The sequence below is a fragment of the Mobula hypostoma genome, chromosome 6 (assembly GCF_963921235.1).
Source record: "Mobula hypostoma chromosome 6, sMobHyp1.1, whole genome shotgun sequence".
Taxonomy (NCBI): domain Eukaryota; kingdom Metazoa; phylum Chordata; class Chondrichthyes; order Myliobatiformes; family Myliobatidae; genus Mobula; species Mobula hypostoma.
The window spans coordinates 127,730,416-127,754,219 of NC_086102.1; the positions used below are offsets into that span (position 1 = coordinate 127,730,416).

The following is a 23,804-nucleotide window of genomic DNA, read 5'->3' on the forward strand; positions in this document are numbered from 1 at the left end:
TTCCGTACTGGTTTGTTGGTGACAAAATCATCACAGATCCTGACAGACTAATTCTTCTTGGCTACTGGGAACACTGGTGTTCCCCATGGGCTCCACCCAAACTTGGAGTAAATCCCTTCAGCCTCCATGCAATCCAGCTCACTGGCTACTTTGTATAAGGAATCAGATGGGCTTTGTAAAATTTGGATGTGGCATTTCAGTCAACACTTGATATGTCTGAGTTTTTCAATGCCATCCTTGAATACTGCTGTGGCCTCATCTAGTACCTTTTTAAATTTGCTTTCAGTTGATTCTATTACAGGAGTGGATGGATCTCCAACTAAGTTGTAGTTGTCTTAACAAATCATGTCCCCACAATGTTGGCCTCCTGTTTTTACCATTACAAGCCCAATGTGGCTTGTTGGTTGTTGTATTTCACAGTTATAAATGTCATTCCCACAGGAGTTATCTTTCTTCCAGTACATATTCTCAGTTGGATATCTGCAGGCTTCAGCTGAGTATCTTTGAAATACCATTCAAACTTATTTTTTTGAATGGCTGAAAAAGTTGAGCCGGTGTCCAATTCTATTTTCATTAGTTTACTATTCACTCCTGGTGTAAGCCGTATTACTTGTCTCTTGTTAGTTTTCACACTGTAATCTCAAGGCTACACAGTCCTGGGTCACTCTTATCATTATCAGATTTCTCATCAACAGCATTCAGATTAGTGCTCTTTTCTGAAATTGCAACTTGCGTTTTATTTTTTTCTCTTCCATGTGCAATCCATTTATTTTTGACTTCCTGACATGCACTTTGTATGTGTCCTACTTTGTTCAATTTTCTGCAAATTTCACCTTTAAACGTGCATTGGTCTGGTGAATGTGAGCCCCTGTCACAATGGTAACACATTTTTTTTTTCAGCCAGGCAGGTTTATGTGCAAAAGTTACAATTTTGTTCATGCTCACATTAATTTCTGACTGCAACTCAGTTGTGACTCTGACTGCTGTTTCCATTGATACAGCGATTTCAACTGCTCTTTTAAATGTGAATTGTGCTTCAGTTAGGAGTCATTTTTAATGCTTTCTTGTATGATTCCACAAATTAAACAATCTGTCAGTGCATCATTAAGCCCATCACTGAACTGACAATGCTCAATTCTTCAATTCAGCCACATAAGCTAAAATGGACTCCCCTCCTTTTTGATTCCACTTGTGAATCCTAAAGTGTTGTACAATCAACAATGGTTCTATTATGGTTTTAGTTTCATTACTTTCAAGATATCAGTAAAGCTAATTTCGGCTGTTTTGATTGGAGCAGTCAAACTGCATATCTTTAAACCCAATGCACACAGCAAATCAGCACTCATTTTCACTGGCTATTTAATTTGCTTCATAATACTACTCGATTTGTCCCATATACACATTCAAGTTATTTGTTATCCAATTGAATGTTGAAATCTTTCAAATGTAGCCAGCCATTTCTACTCTTTTTTAACTTGTGATTATTATCAGCCAGTACTCACTGTTTATGACCTGTGAATTTGTCCATTTTCTGTTTTTTTTTTAAACTGGAAAGTCTTGCTGCCCTTCTTTTTTTAAAAAAACTCAAAAGTTTCACTGGACTTCAACAAGTAGGTAGTCGTCCTGGGTTCTTTCAAAACTTATTTGTCACCACAGTTATATTATTAACTCCAAAACATAAAAAACTAGTTGGAAGAAAAAAAGAGGGAGTATGGAATGCAAGTCTAACTTTGTTTTTACTTTAAGCAAGGTGTGCACATATGACATGGCAGTGTAATGACATATGCCATTTCTGTATTTATACATATAATCCACAATGCATTATGTAAACAACAAAGAATCCTTAATCAAACAATATATTTACAATAGTTATTTTGACTCAAATATTAGTGAAATATTAAATATACAATAGGCACTATCATGTTGCACATCATTGTTGACAATACTGACCTGCCCTGACTCTTCAATATTTAATGCAGTGTCTTCTTCCTGCTGGCTGCTTGCTTCACCAATGACCTCTTCAGAAGTGGCCCCTGTTTTGGGAAGCCCAGTGGTTTCTTCATCTGAGACTGATGTGGAGTTTCGTGTGGTTTCACCTTGGGCTGCAGAAGTGTCCTGATCACTAAGAGATAACAATGAAGGCCTGTGTTCTGTCAAATTCACAGTGTGACGTCCTGCTGGTTCTATCTGTAAAACATAGAAAGCTTTAATTTCAGCAAATATAATTTTGATTGTACTGTTCTATTTTCTACATGAAGACGGTAAACTGTGGCATTTCTACATTGCAAATTGGAAATCAAAATAACTATTCAGTCATATCATTTTATGAGAACTACAAGTGATTCACCATTTACTGTGCAAGGCACATTAATTATGAACATTTAGGACAGATCTTCTGATGTGATTAACACCACAGAATTTAAAATTACCAATCCTCTCCACCTCTGATTCCCTGAAGAGGACTGGTTCATGGACCTCCAGCTTCTTCCTCCTCTAGTCAATATTCAGCTCTTTGGTTTTGCTGTTCATGAGGATTACTGATCCCTGGTCAGTGGGCTTCATTAAATGTGGCCCCAGTTTAATACAGTTGTACCTACCAGACCACCAGGAGGAGGATTGGATATTTCTATAATTGTTGAGTGCTGTGAAGACATGTTTGATTCCATGGAAGAACCAGACATTGCTGGATCCACCATCAAGTGCCTTCCTGCGTAATTCAGCAATAAAAATAGAAAAGCAGAATTATGTTAAGCACTACGACATATGTTTTGTGTTAATAACACAAGAGATTCTGCAGATGCTGGAAATCCAGAGCAACAATCCAGTAGAACTCAGCAGGTCAGGCAGCATCGATGAAGAGGAACAACCTCAACATCTTGGGCTGAGACCCTTCATCAGGACCCGTCCCTTTGTTTGTGACTCTCCCACTAGTAGCAGTATCTCAACACCTACCCTATCAATCCCACTAGGGTGTTGTATGCTTGAAGGAAGTCATCCCGCATTCTTTGAACCTCCAAGGAATACAAATGTCATTCTACTGATAGGTCAAACCACTTCTACAAAATTGACAGGGAATAGCTTGAGAGCAATGACAAGTGTTCAGGGATTAGATTATCAGATGGCATTATGCAAAATATTCAATGTACTATAGCATTCAATGCTCAAGTATCTCATCACGCTTTTGGAGGATACTCTGCTGCCAATGAAGAAATGTAGACACCACAGAAAGGGCACGGTACAGGAAGTTCACGTCACTGACAACTGGCCAGTCTCAAGTAGGAACATTATTGAGACAGCTTTACATTCCTGCGGACTGTCCCATGTAAACATCCGCCTGTGAGCTATATGGAAGAGAAGAAAGTGGATGGATATGTTAAAGACCTGACATCTTGTGAAAAAATTCTTGATGATTGATTATGAATGTCAAATAAATACTGTAATATAAGAATTGGACTTAATACCACTGACTTATATAATGTGAATTTTGTTGGTTTGCAAAGACACAAAATTACTATAAATTACAAAAAAGTACAAAAAAGGAATAATGGGGTAGTAACACACATCAAAGTTGCTGGTGAATGCAGCAGGCCAGGCAGCATCTCTAGGAAGAGGTACAGTCGACGTTTCAGGCCGAGACCCTTTGTCAGGACTAATAATAATAATAATAATAATAATAATAATAATGGGGTAGTGTTCATGGACTGTCAGAAATCTGATGTCAGAGAGAATAGGCTGTTTCTGTTTCATTTAGTGTAGGTTTTAAGGCATCTGTATCTTCTCTGCAATAGTAACAACAAGAAGAGGGCATGAACCGGGGGTGAGGGTCTATAGTGTTGGATGCCATTGCCCTGAGTCACCAGCTCTTGAAAACGTCCTCGATGGTAGGAAGGGTTGCTCCTGTGATGGAGCTGGCTGAGGAATTAAATGATTAAAATAACTGGTCTCACACCACCAGGTTCAGGAATGCAGGGTGAACTTATTCAAGCACACCACAGCCTAGTGGGGCTTGACAGGGTAGGTGTTGAGGTACTGCTACTAGTGGGAGGGTCACAGACAAGGGGACACTGATACAAAATAAGAGGTCAGTCATTTAAATTTGAGATGTTTTCTTTTAGAGGGCAGTGAATCTCTGGAGTTCCATGCCCCAGAGGCCAGGTCATTAGATACATTTAAGGTGAAGTTAGATAAATGTTTGAATGTTCGAGGAATTGAGGTTTAGGGGAACTGGCACAGAAGAGGAGTTGAAGCCGACATAGATCAGCCATGATCATATTGAATGGTAGGGCAGCCTTGAAGGGCTGAGTGGCCTCGTCCTGGTCCTATTTTCCCGTGTATTCTGGTGACCAGAACAAAAGTGTTCCAAGTGCAGTTGCACCAATGAAGTGCACGGTTCATTTCCCTGTTTCAACTCAAAATAATCTTTTAAATACATCTCATCTTCTGGTTGTTCTTATGCCAAAACTAAATGACCTCACTGGAGTGTAACTTTTCAACTAGCATGAATCAAGCTCTGCCTTTGTACCCAGAGTTGGCATCTGCTTCACCGTCTTTCTCCAACATGCTTTCAGCAATGGTCAGTCTGCAGTTCTTCCTGAAGAAAGGATGGATGTGGTCTGATGAACCTCAGAGGAAGAGTCACTGCCCTCTCTTTGCATTAGTGCTGAAATCCTTTCTAGTTCACTTCATTAACCACAGTTAAGGATCGGCTAATCACTGAAGCGTGCAAGACATTTACCAGCAGCGTCAACATTACAAAGAAAAGGCTGCCCAAGAGCACTGAGCAGCACTTAATCCAAATATCTACATGAACAAAGAAGGCACATAATCAAAATTTAAGTGCAGACTGCTTCCTATTTTGCTTTTATAGGGCAATTCATGGTGTATGGGTCCAACTTATGTTAGCTACGTACATCCAAGGAAGCGGAAGTCGCACATCATCAGCTTCAAGAACAGCTACTTCTCTTCAACCAATTGTCCCTTGGACCAACTTGAATAACCGTAATAGCGACCTTAGTATAGCAACACTATTACCACTTTGTGTTGGTGTTTTTGTTCTAACTGTGTTGTGTCTTGTAAAGTTGCGTATCATTGAATTTATGTTTTTCATGTGAATGTTGTCTCTGATGTTATGTGCCGTGCTGCTGCTGCTATATCTTCTCATACATGTATAGCAATGAATTTCAGTTTGACCCTGAAGACTTCCCTCGCCTCAACTCTGAACAGATTCCACCTTGATTCCATTGCATTTCTTTGTTCTCCTGTGAATACCTGCAAGAAAATGAATATCAGGGTCATCCATGTACTTTGATAATAAATTTACTTTGAACTTTTGACCCCTGATGGACTCCAGCTTCCCTGATCAATATCTCAATGTGGCACACTCCAGGAGAACCCTGTGCTAAGCAAATGCAAGGAGGGAATGTCACAGATTTGCTTCACCGTCTGGACAGACTCCCACCCCTGTTGTCAGCTGCAAGGAACTTGCCCATGAGTGCCTGATCTGGTGACGAATAATCAAGACTGGATCATTCACTGCTGGATCCAGCTGGCAACGCAAGATACTAACTTGCAGTTAAGTCAGGTTGCCTTGCACCCTGCATCATGATTAAAACGGACATGAATTCACTGTGGGAAGCACCACTGCTCTCCAACTATGCTTTTCTCAAACACTCAGCCCACTGTAGTGGTTTGATGATTTTAATAGTAAGGAACTAGGAAAGTCATATGAGGCCAAAGACATGCATCAAGTCGGCATGAGCAGATGGCTTCCGTGGTTAAAAGCTGAAAACAGCAAGATTAAAATTACTGGAAGCACTGACAGAGGAGAGAAATATGTATAATAGAAATGACAATATTTTACCCTGGATCTTGGTGTGCAGATACATAATTCATTTAAAGTGAAATGACCTCAGTGAAGAACTAGAATATTTCATTAAGGATAAAGATGAAGAATTAGCTTTACTTGTGACAGGTACATTGAAATGCATCATTTGCGTCAATTGAAATCAGTGAGGATTGTGCTGGGGGTGACCCACATGTGTCACTGCACTTGCAGCGCCAACGCAACAAACACACAGCTCACGAATGCTAACTGTACGTCTTTGGAATGTGGCAGGAAACTGGCGCACCCAGAGGAAGCCCAGGGGGTCACGTGGAGAACATACAAACCCCTGACAAACAGCGTCAGGAATCGAATCACAATCTTACCGATGGCCGCTGTAAAGCCTTGTGCTAAATGTTACTCTACCGTGGCACGGCAGTTCGTTGGCGTACACTACACGATGAAAGACAGAATCTTGAACCTGTACACAGTTGTTTATCGTAATTAATTTATTGCACATCTGCTTACAAATGCTTTGGGGAATGCCCTGGGATTGTAATGCAGAACACATTTTATCCAAGGCAAATTTCTGTGAGGGTAACTAAGTCCAACTAATGCAGCTCTTCCAACTTGAACACATGCCCCACGTATTTGTGAGGAGAACCTTCTGAGGAGAAACTCACTGGGAGTGACCATCTGCTGCAGAAAATTAACTACACTGGCAGTTCAGACTGGGCAAGAGCTTTCTTCCCAGAATGATGTTAGTGAAGCAGATGATGGTTCTCTCTGCTCATTGCTTCTAATGCCTCTCTTCATGATTTTATAATAGTAAGGAATTAACTATTAACCTCCCAGGAGGGGGGAGAAGATGGTGGCGCGACGACAGCGCACGCGGCCACTTCGGTGATGATATCTGTTATCTGTCAAGTAGGGGACCGTGCACAATTCTGATTTGATGGAGACAGACTTGAGAGCATGGAGGAACATCTGGAAAATTTCTGAAATGCCCGCTTCGCTGCCACTGCTACTGTGTGGTAACTGGAATCTTCAGAGCTGAAGGCCTCGAGATCCTTGGCTTTGCATGTTGCAGCAGCTGGGGTGAGGTCGAAGGCGCTTGGCAGAGGATGGCGCTCGGGAAGCTGTATCAGAGGGGCAGGTCAGAGGCTCGAAGTTTTCGGACGGACGGACTCAGTGTCGGCTGTGATCGGCTGCTTCCAAGGCATCGGCAAGTTGACGGTGCCTGGAGGTTTATGGCAGGGAGTTTCTCCCTTTTGCCGCCTGCTAACGGGGACTCGGGAGTCGATCGACTCAGGGACTTTTGAGACTTTATTTACCGTGCCCATGGTTTGTTCTTCATCAAATTATGGTATCGCTTTGCACTGCTGTAACTGTATGTTATAATTATGTGGTTCTGTCAGTGTTAGTCTTTGGTTTGTCCTGTTTTCTGTGATATCACTCTGAAGAAACATTGTATAATTTCTTAATGCATGTATGCATTTCTAAATGACAATAAAAGAGGACTGAGTGTTCTCATAATCTAACTAAGATTAAATCGATTTAACTAAGTTTTAGTTATTTTTGTGATCCTGCTGGTAGCTAAATTTTAACTAAACTTAAATCAATTGGAATTTACGTCTCTAGATTGTGAGTGGGGGTTGCTTGGTTACTCACCTGGTAGATCACCAGAACATGATGATGAGCCTAAATAGCCTATTCTGTTCCCTGTGTTCTGATGTGTCCTTTACCAATGACTGTGCTATACACATCCTACTCTTCATATGCATCTTTTTGAATCTCGTTAGAAATCCAGACCCCAAATGGGTAACTATGATGTTGTTGGGATAACGGAGACATGGTTGCAGGGGGATCAGACCTGGGAATTGAATGTACAAGGGTATACGTGCTATCGAAGGGACAGAAAGGTGGGCAGAGGGGGTGGGGTGGCCCTGTTGGTGTGGAATGAGAGTCAGTCCCTTGCAAGGGGGGGACATAGAATCAGGAGAAGTAGAGTAGTGTGGATAGAACTGAGGAACAGTAAGGGCAAAAAGACCCTTATAGGTGTTATCTACAGGCCCCCAAACAGTAGCATGGACATTGGGTGCAAGTTGAATAGGGAGTTAACAATGGCATGTGGCAAAGGAAATGTCGCAGTAGTTATGGGAGATTTCAACATGCAGGTGAACTGGGGAAATCAGGTTGGTACTGGACCCCAGGATGGGGAGTTTGTAGAGTGCCTACGGGATGCATTTTTGGAGCAGCTTGTACGAGAGCCGACCAGGGATAAGGCTATTCTGGATTTAGTGTTGTGCAATGAACAGGATTTGATAAGTGATCTAGAAGTAAAGGACCCATTAGGAGGTAGTGACCATAATATGATAAGCTTTTATCTGCAAGTTGAGAGGGATAAGGGCAGATCAGAAGTGTCAGTATTGCAGTTGAACAAAGGAGACTATGGGGACATGAGGGAGGAGCTGGCCAAAGTTGACTGGCTGGATATCCTAGCAGAAAAGACAGTGGAACAGCAATGGCAGGTATTCTTGGGAATAATGCACAAGGTGCAAAATCAGTTCATCCCCTGGAGAAGGAAGGATTCGAAGGGGGGAAAGTGGCCACAGTGGTTGACAAAGGAAGTCAGAGATAGCATAGCATTAAAAAAGAAGTATAACAGAGCTAAGGTGAGTGGGAAGACGGATGATTGGGAAATTTTTAAGGAGCAACAGAACTTAACTAAAAAGGCAATACGGGGAGAAAGAATGAGGTATGAACGCAAGCTAGCTAGGAATATAAAGGAGGATAGCAAAAGTTTTTTTAGGTATGTGAAGAGAAGGAAGATAGTTAAGAACAACGTTGAGCCCTTGAAGAATGAATTGGGAGAAATTGTTATGGGAAACAGAGAAATGGCAGACGAATTTAATAAGTACTTTGGATCTGTCTTCACTAGGGAAGACACAAGCAATCTCCCAGATGTATGGATGGGCCAAGGACATAGGGTAACAGAGGAACTGAAACAGATTGATATTAGGAAGGAAACGGTGATGAATAGACTGATGGGACTGAAGGGTAACTGTTCTGATGTTCTGCATCCCAGGGTGATAAAGGAGGTGGCTCTGGAAATTGCGGATGCATTGGTGATCATTTTCCAATGTTCCTTAGATTCAGGATCAGTTCCTGAGGATTGGCGAATGGCTAATGTTATCCCACTTTTTAAGAAAGGAGGGAGGGAGAAAACAGAGAACTATTGCCCTGTTAGCCTAACATCAGTAGTGGGGAAGATGCTAGCGTCCATTATTAAAGATGAAATAGCGGCATATCTTGATAGCAGTGATAAGATTGGGCCGAGCCAGCATGGATTTACCAAGGGCAAATCATGCTTGACTAATCTATTGGAGTTTTTCAAGGATGTAACCAGGAAGATAGACGCGGGAGATCCAGTGGATGTGGTGTACCTTGACTTTCAGAAGGCATTTGATAAGGTACCACATAGGAGATTGGTGGGTAAAATCAGAGCTCATGGCATTGGGGGGAGGATATTGACATGGATAGAAAACTGGTTGGCAGATAGAAAGCAAAGGGTAGCAGTGAATGAGTGTTTCTCGGAATGGCAGGTGGTGACTAGTGGGGTGCCACAGGGCTCGGTATTGGTACCACAGGTGTTTACGATTTACATCAATGATTTAGAGGAAGGCATTGTGAATAACATCAGCAAGTTTGCTGATGATACTAAGCTGGGTGGCAGTGTGACATGTGATGAGGATGTTAGGAGAATTCAAGGTGACTTGGATAGGCTGGGTGAGTGGGCAGAAACTTGACAGATGGCGTTTAATGTGAATAAGTGTGAGGTTATTCACTTTGGGAGCAAGAACAGGAAGGCAGATTATTATCTGAATGGTGTGGAGTTAGGTAAGGGAGAAATACAAAGAGATCTAGGAGTACTTGTTCATCAGTCTCTGAAGGTGAATGAGCAAGTGCAGAAGGCAGTGAAGAAGGCTAATGGAATGTTGATCTTTATTACAAAGGGAATTGAGGACAAGAGCAAGAAAATCCTTTTGCATTTGTACAGGGCCCTGGTGAGACCACACCTGGAGTATTGTGTGTAGTTTTGGTCTCCAGGGTTAAGGAAGGACATCCTGGCTGTGGAGGAGGTGCAGCGTAGGTTCACTAGGTTAATTCCTGGGATGTCCGGACTGTCTTACACAGAGAGGTTAGAGAGACTGGGCTTGTACACACTGGAATTAAGGAGATTGAGGGGGGATCTGATTGAGACATATAAGATTATTAAGGGATTGGACAAGATAAGAGGCAGGAAATATGTTCCAGATGCTGGGAGAGTCCAGTACCAGAGGGTATGGTTTAAGAATAAGGGGTAGGTCATTTAGGACAGAGTTGAGGAGGAACTTCTTCTCCCAGAGAGTTGTGGAGATGTGGAACGCGCTGCCTCAGAAAGCAGTGGAGGCCAATTCTCTGGATGCTTTCAAGAAGGAGCTAGATAGGTATCTTATGGATAGGGGAATCAAGGGTTATGGGAACAAGGCAGGAACCGGGTATTGATAGTAGATGATCAGCCATGATCTCAGAATGGCGGTGCAGGCTTGAAGGGCCGAATGGTCTACTTCTGCACCTATTGTCTATTGTCTAATAACTATTTGAATTTTTGAAGACAATACCAACATACAACCCTAGTTGTGGATGGAGAGATCCAGAATAAATAAATCATCAGTTATAAAGAAGTGTTCCAAATTATTACTCAGGAGAAAAAGAAGATCCATCATGTTCTGTATGGCTAAAGCAACCATGTACCTGCATTAATTTGCTGTCTTTCAATGTAATGCCCCCTTTCTGATTGTAGTTTTCTTGATCTTGGTCTTCATCAGGCCTGGTCTTATTCTTGGAGGGCTTTCTGATTTCTTCATCATCCGAGGCTAGTTTGGAGATTGCTGGCTCGGAATAAATTTGTCTATTCATAAACGATGAACTTGAAGGGGAAATTCTTATCAAATCAATGGAGCGATGTCTTGCTGGTTGTTCCTGTAATTTTAAAAAATAGCAAGGTTTTAAGTGTTGTATATTTTTTTTCATTGTGCTGCCTTACATCCTAACCAAACCAAAAAAAAAGCAGACTTTAAAAAGAGGGACTATTAGGCTGTTTAAATTTGTGAATGCTACTGTTAAAGCTAGTACCGCTCATAGTGCCAGAGACTATTCTGACCTCTAGAGCTGTCTGTGTGGAGTTTGCTCACTCTCTCTGTGACCACATGGGTTCCTTCCATATTGCCTGAGGTGAGTGGCTGTTTGGTTAGTTGGCTGCTGTGCCAGTGAGTGGTAGTATCTGGGGAGGAGTCAATGAGAACGTAGGAAGAAGAGAAATTGGATTAGTGTAGCATTAGGTTTGTGAATTGTGTGGACTGGATGAGCTGAAGGGTTTGTTTCCATGCAGTAGGAATGTGTGATCCCAGGACCATGTACTACCACACAGGAAATGTTAACTGCGAGCTCATAAGCCTTTAATGAATTCATTTATTGGAATACTTATCAAAGGAGAAAGGATTTTGCTTCATCGACAGAGTTATTCATATTGGGTCCTCAGAATTTGGAGTGTTTCTTGAGCAGTGAAGGTGTTTGAGCTAATGTGGGAGATTTCCATCTTTACCACTTTGTTCACTACCAGCGGGATCACTGAAATAACTACCAAGCAGTTTGTCACACAAAACTGGGGGCAAGGTCAAGTCACTACAACATGGTCAGTCCAAAGGTGATCTGGCATCTGCTGGTGGTTAAGGTCACAACAGTGTGGTTTCAGAAAAATGGCATTAACACTGATGAGGAAGGTCCGTTATCTGGAAATGGATGCCTCAACGGCCACAGAAAAACCTGTTGCAAGTAACATCCTACAGCCAAAAAGGACTGTGGACAAAGAAAGCAAAATTAAAAGAAGAAACTATAAGAAATACTTCACAGGTCAGGCAGCACCATTAGGGAGAGAAATGTAATTAATGTTTTGGATCAATGGCCTTTTTTCAGAATTAGGAAAAGTTAACAACAAGTAGGTTTTAAGAAATAGAGCAGGGTGGGAGGCTGAGATCACAGTCCTTTTGTGATCCAAACGTGCTTTGGAAGTCAAGAATGAGATATTAAACTCTTTACTAAGCAATTTTATTAAGTGTTACAATGACAAAGAAAAAGCCGTGAGAACAAAGGGAGGAAACGTTCAGAGTTAAAAGTATATTTATTATCAGAGCACATACGTATCACCTTATATAACCCTGAGATTCATTTTTTTGCGAGCATACTCAAAAAATCCATAATAGAATAATAACCATTATAGAATCAACACAAGACTGCACCAACTTGGGCATTCAACCGGTGTGCAAAAGACAACAAATTGTGCAAATGCAAAAAGAAAGAAATAGTAATAATAATAATAATAATAATAATAAATAAGTAATAAATATCAAGAACGGGAGATGTAGAGTCCTTGAAAGTGAGTCCATTGTTTATAGGAACATTTCACTGACGGGGCAAGTGAAGTTGAGTGAGGTTATCCGCCTTGGTTCAAGAGCCTGACGGTTGAGGGGTAATAACTCTTCCTGAACCTGGTGGTGAGAGTCCTGAGGCTCTTGTACTTTCTTCCTGATGGCACCAGTGTGAAGAGAGCATGTCCTGGGTAGTGGGGGCCCCTGATGATGGACACTGCTTTCCAGCAACAGCGTTTCATGTAGATGTGCTCAATGATTGGGAGGGCTTTACTCTTGATGGACTGGGGCATATCCACTATTTTGTGTAGGATTTTTCATTCAGGAGCATTGATATTTCCGTATCAGGCTGTAATGCAGACAATCAATATACTTTTCACCACACATCTATAGAAGTTTGTCAAAGTTTTAGATTTCATGCTGGATCTCTGCAAACTCCTAAGGAAGTAGAATTGTTACTGTGGTTTCTTTGTAAAAACACTTAAGTTCCAGGCACAGGACTGATACTCTGAAATGATAACACCAAGGAATTTAAAGTTGCTGACCCTCTCCCCCTCTGAACCCCCAATGAGGACTTGCCCATGGACCACTGGTTTCTTCCTCCTCAAGTCCTTGGTCTTGCTGACATTGAGTAAGAGGTTGTTGTTATGTCACCATTCAACCAGATTTTCAATATCACTCCTATACAGTATCTTGATTCATCACCACTTTTGATTTGGCCTATGACAGTGGTGCTATCAGCAAATCTGAATATGGTACTGAAGCTGTGCTTAGCCACACAGTCATAAGTGTAAAGCAAGAAGAGCAGGGGCAAAACACACGGCCCTGTGGTGAACCTGCGCTGATGGAGATCTTGGAGGAGATGTTGTTGCCAATCTGAGCTGACTGTGGTCTGCAAGTGAAGAAATAGAGGATCCAATTGCACAAGGAGGTATTGAGGCCAAGGTCTTGAAGCTTATTGATTAGTTTTGAGGGGATGATGGTATTGAATGCTGAGCAGTAGTCCTAAAGAGCATCCTGATGTTCTATATATCTTTGCTGTCCAGATGTTCCAGGGTTGAGTGAAGAGCCAATGAGGTAGCATCTACTGTGGACCTGTTGCTCCAGAACAGATCCAAGTCACTTAGATTAGATTAGATTATGAGGACACTCAGTCCTCATTTATTGTCATTTAGAAATGCATGCATTAAGAAATGATACAATGTTCCTCCAGAGTGATATCACAAAAAAAACAGGACAAACCAAAGACTAACACTGACAAAACCACATTATTATAACATATAGTTACAGCAGTGCAAATCAATACCATAATTTGATAAAGAGCAGACCACAGGCATGGTAAAAAAAAGTCTCAAAGTTCTGATCGACTCCCAATAGTCCCGATAGCAGGAGGCAAAAAGGAGAAACTCTCCCTGCCGTAAACCTCCAGGCACCGACAACTGCCGATGCATTGGAAGCACCCGACCATAGCTGACTCTGAGTCCGTCTGAAAACTTTGAGCCTCCAACCAGCCCCTCCGATACAGCCTCCTGAGCACCATCCTCTGCCGAGCGCTTCGACCCCGCCCCGGCCGCCGAGCAACAAGCAAAGCCGAGGACTCAGGGCCTTCCCCTCAGGAGATTCTGGATCACACAGGATCTCAGGCAGGAGTTGATATGTTTCATCACCAACCTCTCAAAACTCTTCATCACTGTGTAAGTGCTACTGGAGAATAGTCATTGAGTCAGGTCACCACATCCTTCTTTAGCACTGGTATAATTGAAGCCTGCTTAAAGCAGGTGGGTACCTCAGACTGCTGAAGCGTGAGGTTAAAGATTTCAGTGAACACTGCAGCCTGTTGATCAGCACAGGTCTTTAGCAGTTGGCCAGGCACCACGTCAGGGCCGGATGCTTTTTGCGGTTCTCCTACATCAGCCTTGGAGACGAAATCACGGGATCATCGGGGGCTGTGGGACCTTGTGATAGTTCCTCCTTGTGATGGTCAAAGCGAGCATAGAAGGCACTGAGCTCACCTGGAAGCAAATTCCTGTTGTCACCTATGTCACTTGATTTAACTTTATAAGAGGTGATGGTATTCAAGCTCTGTCACAGCTGTCGAGCATCCCTCGTTGATTCAAGTTTGGTCTGGAATTGTCACTTTGCCTGTTAGATGGTTTTCCAGAGATCGTATTTGGACCTCTTGTAACTTTCATGGTCAGCAGCCATGGGTGTCTCAGACCAGAGATAACAAGAATTCCAGTGATAAAAATTGACTTATAAAAAAGCTAATAGAAAACTAAGAAGTTTTAAGGAAAATATAAAAGTAACTGCACCGTATTTGCTGGAAAACTCACTGAACAATTACGTGTACTTAGGTGATTATGTTAAGATATAAGCAAGTAAAGGAATGTGAAACAACAAGAAAAATAGCAATTCTACACCCTAATCAAGCCGAGTGGCAGGAAGTTCAAAAAGAAAGATCCGTGCTTGTCTAGAACTGATGAAACGTCAGTGGTTTTGGATTAGAGGGCAGTAATGCCATGAACAGGGAAACATTTTTACTTGCTATACTTGGGGTATCTACTCATTAATTTAATTTGTTACAGGTGAAGTCCTAATATAATGGGTTGTAATCGTGCTTTAAAAAGAGGGCATCTTAGTAGGTTTCACTGCTGCAATCCTGGGGTATGTTTGTATTTCCTCAATCATATTCTTGGACTGTAATGACTTTCTCTATTTTCCCTGGTACTGGAGCTATCTGGTCAGTGTCTATTTGACAGAATGGGCTCTATGATCTATGTAAAGCCTCGAATCATTGGAGCTAAACTCTTCAGTGTCTTGTGACTCTGGGCAAAAGCTTGCTGGCTGGTTGCTCAGTGCACAAAGTGCTACTGCGGAGTATTCCAGTAAGCTCACCTCTCAAAAACTCAACACCAAGGGGGAGTGCAGGTTACCTCCATCTTCAGCAGAGCCCGCCCGCAGTTCCAAGTTAAGCAGCGTCAATGTTGGTCGGGCAGGTTTGGACGATAAATCGTTCACAGTATGTGATGTGGTATGCCATAGTGGATAACCAAAGTAATGCACTTCATTGCTGCTGGCTGGGAAAATAAAGGAGTTCCTTGCCTAAAGAGGGAAACACTCAAAACCTTAAACTTCAATCACTAACCTCTCCCTGCAGGTCACTTTTGTCGTCGGTTTCGTCAGGTATGGTCTCAATTCTGGGAATATCAAAGGGAAACTCATCAGCCACATACGGTGTTGGTGCAGTCCCGTCTACTCTGGCTTCCTTGCCTGAAGAAGTAAATGGACTTTTTTGCTGTTCTTCTGTCTCAAAGTCCCTGCTGGAACTGGCTTCTGCCTGGTATATTTGTAATTGAGAATAGAAAGGATTCATTAGTGATAAAAAAAAAACAGCTTCTGGGAGAGTTCACAATAGATTCAAGTGCAAGAAGTTAAGAGATTAACCATTGGACCTTGGTAAAGGCTTGGGGAGGGGGCAGAGGCAGGGAGTGGAATGGGGTGCAAATGAACCACTTTAAAGCAGCATTGAAAACATCATATCATAATTTGGATAACATATATACTGTATGTAGGAATCTTATGATTCTGAGCCTGTATTTGCTGGAGTTAGGAGAAACGGGGGCGGGGTGTGGGGCTCTCATTGAAACCCATTGAAGTTTGAAAGGCCTAGCTAGAGAGGACATGAGAGGATATTTCCTATAGTGGGTGAGTCTAGGACCAGAGGGCGCAGCTTCAGAACACTAGGAGTCCCTTTAGAACACAAAGACATCCCTTTACAATAGCTATATGGAGGAATTTCTTCAGCCAGGTGGTGGTGAATCTGTGGAATTTATTGCCACAAGTGGCTCTGGAGGCCAAGTTATTGGGCATACTTGAAGTGGAGGCTACTAGGGTCTTGATTAGTAGGGGCGTCAAAAGTATGGGGAGAAGGATAATAAATGGCAGAGTAAACCCAATGTGCTAAGTTGCCTTATTCAACTCCTGTTTCTTATAGTCTTACTGTTGGTGAAGGATTGGTTACAATTTCGGTTCAGGTTCTGGGAGGACGTCAAATGAAGCATATGAGATAAAGAATAGGAATTCAGCTCTTAACATGTCCTCCTGGTGATGATCAGGCAGCAAGAGCATTACACGCAGCTTGACTCCCTTACGAGTGTTGAGCGCACTGTGCCTCCAAGTACCATAGATGCAAATCTGACTTTCCATTTGCTACCTCAAATGATTAGTGTTGATGCCAATATTTTGATGGTGCAAATAGTTGTGTCTGGAGAGGTATGGAAACTCGGTGGTTAAGTATCCAGAAGGCTGGCCCAATAACACAGTGACAAGACCAAATTGTCACCACAACAGCTGATGAACTAAAATTCAGGTAATTAAATAAATCAGTAAAAAGATGGCGTCTGCAAAGCTGACTATAAAACTACCGGACAGTCATTTACGTGAAAACAATCTGGTTGACTAATGTCCTTCATGAACCTATTATCTTTGGCCCATGTGTGATTCCAGACACACTGCAGTGAGTAAGCAGGGGTGTATAACGTATACCAGTATTGCTAGCAATGATTACATCTCACAAAGTAATGAATAGAGAACAGGAAATGAATCTGCTCTTGACAGTACAGCCTTCTTAATTAATCAGGTGGTTGAGTCATTCGAAAGTTTCCTTTCTGCATTCATCAGGTTTGTTACACCATGTAATGACGGGAAACAGGATTCCAGTTTGCACACACACAAATTAGGGGTCAAGAGATAATTAAAGAAACAGCTTTGAGATAATTTAAAGATATTCAAAGAAAATGATGTCATTGTGGAGAAGAACTGGAAAGGCCTGAATCTGAAGTAAAAAACAGAAAGCAGCTATTGCTTTTTGTGTTAGATGATTGGGAAGAAAAGCAGGAAAATGAAAAATAATGAACTCCAATAATTCAGTATTTTAAGAATTTCAATTTTCATGATAAAGTTAGACAAACATAGTGGATGAGAATTAATACCAAACTGGACAAATCAACCTATTATGTTAGTTTTATAGGCACATGCTAACAAGCTAGACAGAAAGAAAATATAAAATATATAAATGAACAAAAGATAGAAGAATCATGGAGAAGTCAACAAGTACCTGTTCACCCCACCCACTCGTACCCAGAATTGGATGTAATCCTGACGTTATAAACTTCTCTATTTTCTTTACCCATTTCTTTGGTACTAAAGCAACTCTCAACTTTTTTTTTACCCTCTATCATTTTGCCTCATGAAGCCTTTAGTTCAGCAGTCACCTATTAGGAACACTTTCCTCTATCTAGACAATTACATTTTTCATATTTCCTTTCAATGTGGAGGGAGACAACTTACCCAATTAAGTCCATGCTGTCTCCCAAGGCAATCAGGTCAACCTGACTTATTTCTTTGCAACCTATTTTATCACATGCTCATCAATTCCCCTCTAATTCTCCAAGGAGTATTTTCAAAGTTCAAAGTAAATTTTATTATATGTCACCATATACTATCCCGAGATTCATTTTCTTGTGGGCATACTCAACAAATCTGTACAATAATAACTATAAAAGAATCAATGAAAGTCTGTCCAACTAGGACGTTTAAGTGCAGAAGACAACAAACTATGCAAATACAAAAAGAAAAATAATAATAATCTATAAGCAATAAATATCGAGAACATGAGATGAAAAGTCCTTGAAAGTGAGTCCATAGGTTGTAGGAACGTTTCAATGATGGGGCAAGTAAAGTTGAATGAAGTTGTCCCCTTTGGTTCAAGAGCCTGATATGTGAGGAGTTCTGAAGCTCTTGTACCTATTTCCTGATGGCAGCGGCAAAAAGAGATCAGGTCCTGTGTGGTGGAGGTCCCTGATGATAGATGCTACTTTCCCACAACAGAGTTTCAGGTAGATACACTCAATGATTGGTAGGGCTTTACTTGTGATGTAATGGGACAAATCCACTACCATTTGTAGGATTTTCCGTTCAAAGGCACTGGTGTTTCTATACCAGACTGTAATACAGCTTGTCAGTATACTCTTCACCACACACCTATAGAAGTTTGTCAAAGTTTTAGATGTCATGCTGAATCTTCACAGATTCCTAAGGAAGTAGAGGCACTGCTGTGCTTTCTTTGAAATTGCACTTACATGCTGGGCCCAGGACAGGTCCTCTGAAATAATAATACCGAGGAATTTAAAGGTGCTGTCGCACTCCATCTCTGATCTCCTGATAAAGATTGGCTGATGGACTTCTGGTTTCCTTCTCAAAAGCCAAGGAGTATCAGCTCCTTGGTCTTGCTGATATAGAGTGAAGCATTGCTGTTATGACATCTCTCAGCCAGATTTTCAACCTCCCTCCGATATGATTATTCCTCACCACCTTTAATTCGGCCAATGGCAGTTGTATCATCAGCAAACTTAAAAATGGCATTGGAGCTGTGCTTAGCCACACAGTCATAAGTGTAAAGTGAGCAAAACAGGGGGCTAAGCACACAGTCTTGTGGTGCACCTGTGGTGATGGAGATTCTGGAGGAGATGTTGTTGCCAATCCAAGCTGACTGGAGTCTGCAAGTGAGGAAATCCAGGATCCAATTGCACAAGGAGGTATTGAGGCCAAGCTCTTCGAGCTTATTGATTAGATTTGAGGGGATGATAGTATTGAATGCTGATAAAGAGCATCCTGATGTATGTATCTTTGCAGTCAAGCTGCAGTTTCATAAAAATCACTAATCTGCATGCTGTTGATGAAAAATCCAATAATGATGAGAGTGCCACAGGACTGAGTAGTCTTAAGATTTATAATGTGAAAACTAACAGGAGACAAACTATATCGCTTATACCAGAAGTGAACGACAAATTAATTAAAATGGAATTGGACACTAGCTTAACTGTTTCAGTCATTCCACAAAATGAGTTTGAATGGCATTTCAAAGATACTCAGCTGAAGCCTGCAGATATCTAACTAAGAGGTTATACGAAAGAAAAGATAACATTTGTGGAATGACATTTGTAACAGTGAAATACAATAGCCAACAAGCCACACTGGGCTTGTATGTGGTTAAAAAGGTGGGCCATCATTGTGAAGCCACAATCGGCTGCGACAACTACAAAGTGATTGGGGATCCATCCACCATTTGCATGCCACATCCCCTGCAATAGAGTCAACGGAAAGTGAATTAATAAAGGTACTGGATGATACCACAGCAGTGTTCACAATGGCATTGGAAAACTCAAACATATCTAGATAAAATAGTATTAAATGAAAATGCCACACCCAAGTTTTTCAAAGCCCTTCTGGTTCTTTATGAGGCATCCGTTAGTCTTGCGAGACCATAGATCTGTGCCTGGAAAGTCTTCACTCTCCAGGGTACAGGCCTGGGCAAGGTTGTATGGAAGACCAGCAGTTGCCCATGCTGCAAGTCTCCCCTCTCCATGACACCAATGTTGTCCAAGGGAAGGGCATTAGGACCCATACAGTTTGGCACCAGTGTCGTCGCAGAGCAATGTGTGATTAAGTGCCTTGCTCAAGGACACAACACATGTTGCCTCGGCTGGGGCTCGAACTCATGACCTTCAGGTTGCTAGTCCAATGCCTTAAGCACTTGGCCACGTGCTCACACTGGTTCTTTATACCATCTGACATAAACTAGTCAGTGAGCTAGATTGCATGGAGGCTGAAGGAATTTGTCCTTCAGGTTGAGTGAAGCCCATAGGCAACACCAGTGGTCCCAGTAGACAAGAAGGATAGGTCTGTCAGGATCTGCGGTGATTTTGAGGTCACCATCAATCGAGTACTGAAAGTAGATCAATACCCTCTCCCCAGGATGGAGGATATCTTTGCAAACCTTTCTGGAGGGAAACACTTCAGCAAACTGGACTTAGCTGAGGCCTACCTACAGATGGAGATGGAAGAAGACTCCAGAGTTTCTCACCATAACCATTCACAAAGGGCTTAATTGCTACCATCAGCTTATTTTTGGAATAATATCTCCACTGCACTCTGGCAGAAAGCTATAGTCCAGGTACTGCAAGGCAGCTCAAGTGCTCAGTGTTACCTGGATGACATCATTTTTACTAGTAAGGATGACAAGGGGCATCTCTAAAATATCAAGACAGAGTTAAAAAGATTAGAAGATTATGGGCTCAGAGCATGTCACAACAAGTGTGAATTCTTTAAACCAAGCATCACTTACTGTGGTCACACCATTGACGCACAAGAATGACACAAGTGTGCTGAGAAATTTCAAGCAGTGGTGGATGCCCCAGGGCCAAAGGTCGTGTCACTGTTGTAGTCCTTTTTAGGATTTGTCAATAACTAGAACAGGCTGCTGCCAAACCTGGCTACTATGTTCCACCCTTTGAATTTATCACTACAGATTGGGAAGAAATGGCAATGGACAAAGCACTGTGAGATGGCTTTCCAAAAGGTAAAGGAAATGGTTACATTAGACACTGTACTCACATGTTACAATCTACATTGTCCAGCGAAGCTTGCTTGTGATGCCTTGTGTTACTGTATAGGTGTAGTCATGTCACATGTTATGAGTGATGAAAGTGAATGCCCCATAGCCTTTGCATCATATTCCCTTACCATTGCAGAGAAAAATTACTCACAGATTGACAGAGATGCCTTGAGTGTGGTTTTGCGTGTAAAGAGTTTCAACCGGCACTTGTATGGGAGAAAGTTTACCCTCATTACTGATCATTACTGTCCATTTTCAATCCACAGGCAGGTATTCCACTAACAGCAGCAGCACGAATACAGAGATGGGTTTTGTTCCTCGGAGGACACAATTACAAAAATGAATTCAAGAGGATGACTAATTATGGAAATGCTGATGGATTGTCCTGTTTACCTTGGAAAAGGAAATACCTGAAAAATTTATAAAAGAGGACACTCCACTTGACATATTCTCCCTAATGCAAATTGAAAGTCTCCCTACTAGGGCAGAGGTGATCCAAAGGGAAACTAGAAAAGACCCCACGTGGTCTCAGGTCTACATGGCCATCCAAAATGGCTGGAATGTGCAGCAGAAATTCCAGTTCCTCCATTTTCTCCAGCACTGGGATGAACTTGCTCTTTACGGGGGTTGCCTTTATGTGGGGATTGAGAGTTGTTGTGCCATCCAAGCTAAGAGCTAAAGTGTTGGAGAGGCTACATGCTGGTCATCCAGCCATGGTCAAAATGGAAGTGTTAGGTCGAAGCTTTGTCTGGTGGCCTATGATAGATCACCAGACATAGCTGCTTGCCGTGCACTGCTCGAGATGCCAACACTTCCAGAAGAAAGGTGTCCAGAGCTGTCAGAACAACTTCATGCAGTCCAGTGTCAACTCCTACAACCACCACGGAGGTGGCCCCAGAACCTGAGATTGTTTCACAGCCACAATTCTCACCCGCCACTGGAAACAGGTGCCCAGGTGACGAGCTATCCGGGCCTTTCAATCCACTGCTCTTTAATATTATTAGAGTCCCAGAGGAATGTAGTTGATTGTAAGGTCAGCGGGAAAAGTTATTGGCTGCAATCTACCCCCAGGGTAAAGAAGTAGACAAGAAAAATCATTGCAGACACTGCCCACCCTGCAAACTCCCTTCTGGGAAGCACTATAGGGCTATTAAAATAAAAACCTCGCCATCTCAGAAGTTTCTTACGCCAGGAGGTTATCTGATCAACCATTTTAGTTAGCAACCTCCGTCTCTCTGTGACCCAACCCCATCTCTCTATTACTTCAGTCACTGCACTGTAAACACTTTAAACCATTTTTCATGATACTGTTTACACTGTAAATACGTGATATGTATTATGCACATTTTACTCCATATCCGCACTTCAACCTCTCTTATTTTTGTGTGATTCTTTGTTCTTTGTAATTGTTGAATGCTGTTTTTTGTTGCATGTCATGCCAACATGCCACAGCAAACTTCTGATACATTTAAATGTATATAGTGAATAAAGTTGCTCCTTGAATAAAGTTTACACAGATTAGAACTGGGTCATTGGCACATTGTTGACCACTCATTTATTTACACGAGTCATATACCAGTCTCACTTATTCTTTCGCAGTCTCATCAATATCCCCCACATTCTACCACTCATTTACCATATGTACTAGAAGCCACTTACAGTGACCTATTAATGATGGAAGAACCCAGAGCACCCCAGGGAAATCCACCGTCACAGGGAGAATATGCAAACTTGGGATTGAGACAGCAGCTCTACTACCTGTGATACCGTGCTGTCATCTTGGAGACATTAATATTGCTTAAGGACCCAAGGCATAGATTATGAAACTAACTTTCATCCAAATCAGAAGTAAGTAGTAAGAGTTTTAGATTAGATTAGATTATGAGGACACTCAGTCGTCGTTTATTGTCATTTAGAAATGCATGCATGCATTAAGAAATGATACAATGTTCCTCCGGAGTGACATCACAAAAAAAATACAAGACAAACCAAAGGCTAACACTGACAAGACCACATAATTATAATATATAGTTACAGCAGTGCAAAGCTATACCGTAATTTGATAAAGAGCAGACCATGGGAACGGTAAAAAAAAGGTCTTGAAGTTCAGATTGACTCCTGATAGTCCCCGATAGCAGGCAGCAGAAGGAGAAACTCTGTCTGCCATAAACCTCCAGGCACCGACAACTGTCGATGCATTGGAAGCACTGGACCACAGCTGACTCTGAGTCTGTCCGAAAACTTCAAGCCTCCGACCAGCCCTTCAACACTGAGCACCGAGCACCATCTCTGCCGAGCGCTTCAACCCCATCCTGGCTGCCAAGCAACAACCAAACCCAGGATTTGGGGCCTTCCCCTCCGGAGATTCTGGATCACACAGTAACAGCGGCAGCGAAAAAGGCATTTCAGAAGTTCCTTCAGATGTTCCTCCGTTCTGTCACGTCTGTCTCCATCAAATCAGGATAATGCATGGCACCCTACTTGACAGATTACAGATACCATTCACCGGAGTGGCTGCGCAACTCATCCAAATCAGAAATAAGCAGTAAGAGTTATTGTTTATGCTTGGATCATCGAACATTTGGCATGAAGACTCAAGTTTTGATCCATCCTTATCTCTTACCCGCTGATAACTGTCTTGATGACCGACTTCAGGAGGTTTGGGTTTAACTTTGGTGTCATCTCCGAGAAGAATCTGATTCATAAATACTGTTGAGATTGTTGTGTCTTTTCCTGTAGTACTGAATGAAGCCTTTACTTGTCCCGCTTGGAGTTCTTCCTTTGGTATATCAAGTTCGGGATCAGCTTTCTCCTGAAACATTTATAAATGTGAACAGAATTATTTCAGTAAAATGTCACAGATTCACAGAAAATGGCACTCAAGCCCAACCAGTCCACGTGAACAAGATGCCTTCTGAATTAGTCCCATTTTCCTGCATTTGGCCCGTATCTCTCACAACCTTTCCTTTCCATGAACCTGCCAAATGGCTTTTAAATGTCATAATTTTACTCTCCTCTACTAATTCCTTTGGCAACTCTTTTCACATACCCACCACCT

General features: G+C 42.0%; 1 protein-coding gene across 5 annotated transcripts in view; it reads right to left on the bottom strand.

Moving 5' to 3' along the window:
* LOC134348380 (uncharacterized) overlaps positions 1–23,804 on the bottom strand; it is a 135,560-nt gene that overhangs the window by 53,175 nt on the left and 58,581 nt on the right. For 4 of the 5 annotated variants that reach the window (XM_063051658.1, XM_063051656.1, XM_063051657.1 and 1 more), the window contains 4 exons: positions 23,370–23,558; positions 15,437–15,628; positions 10,619–10,846; positions 1,951–2,187 (listed from right to left, as the gene is read on the bottom strand). In XM_063051658.1, coding sequence (XP_062907728.1) covers positions 1,951–2,187; positions 10,619–10,846; positions 15,437–15,628; positions 23,370–23,558 — 846 coding nt within the window. The remainder of the gene's footprint in view (positions 1–1,950; positions 2,188–10,618; positions 10,847–15,436; positions 15,629–23,369; positions 23,559–23,804) is intronic. The other variant, XM_063051659.1, reaches the window with a different exon arrangement.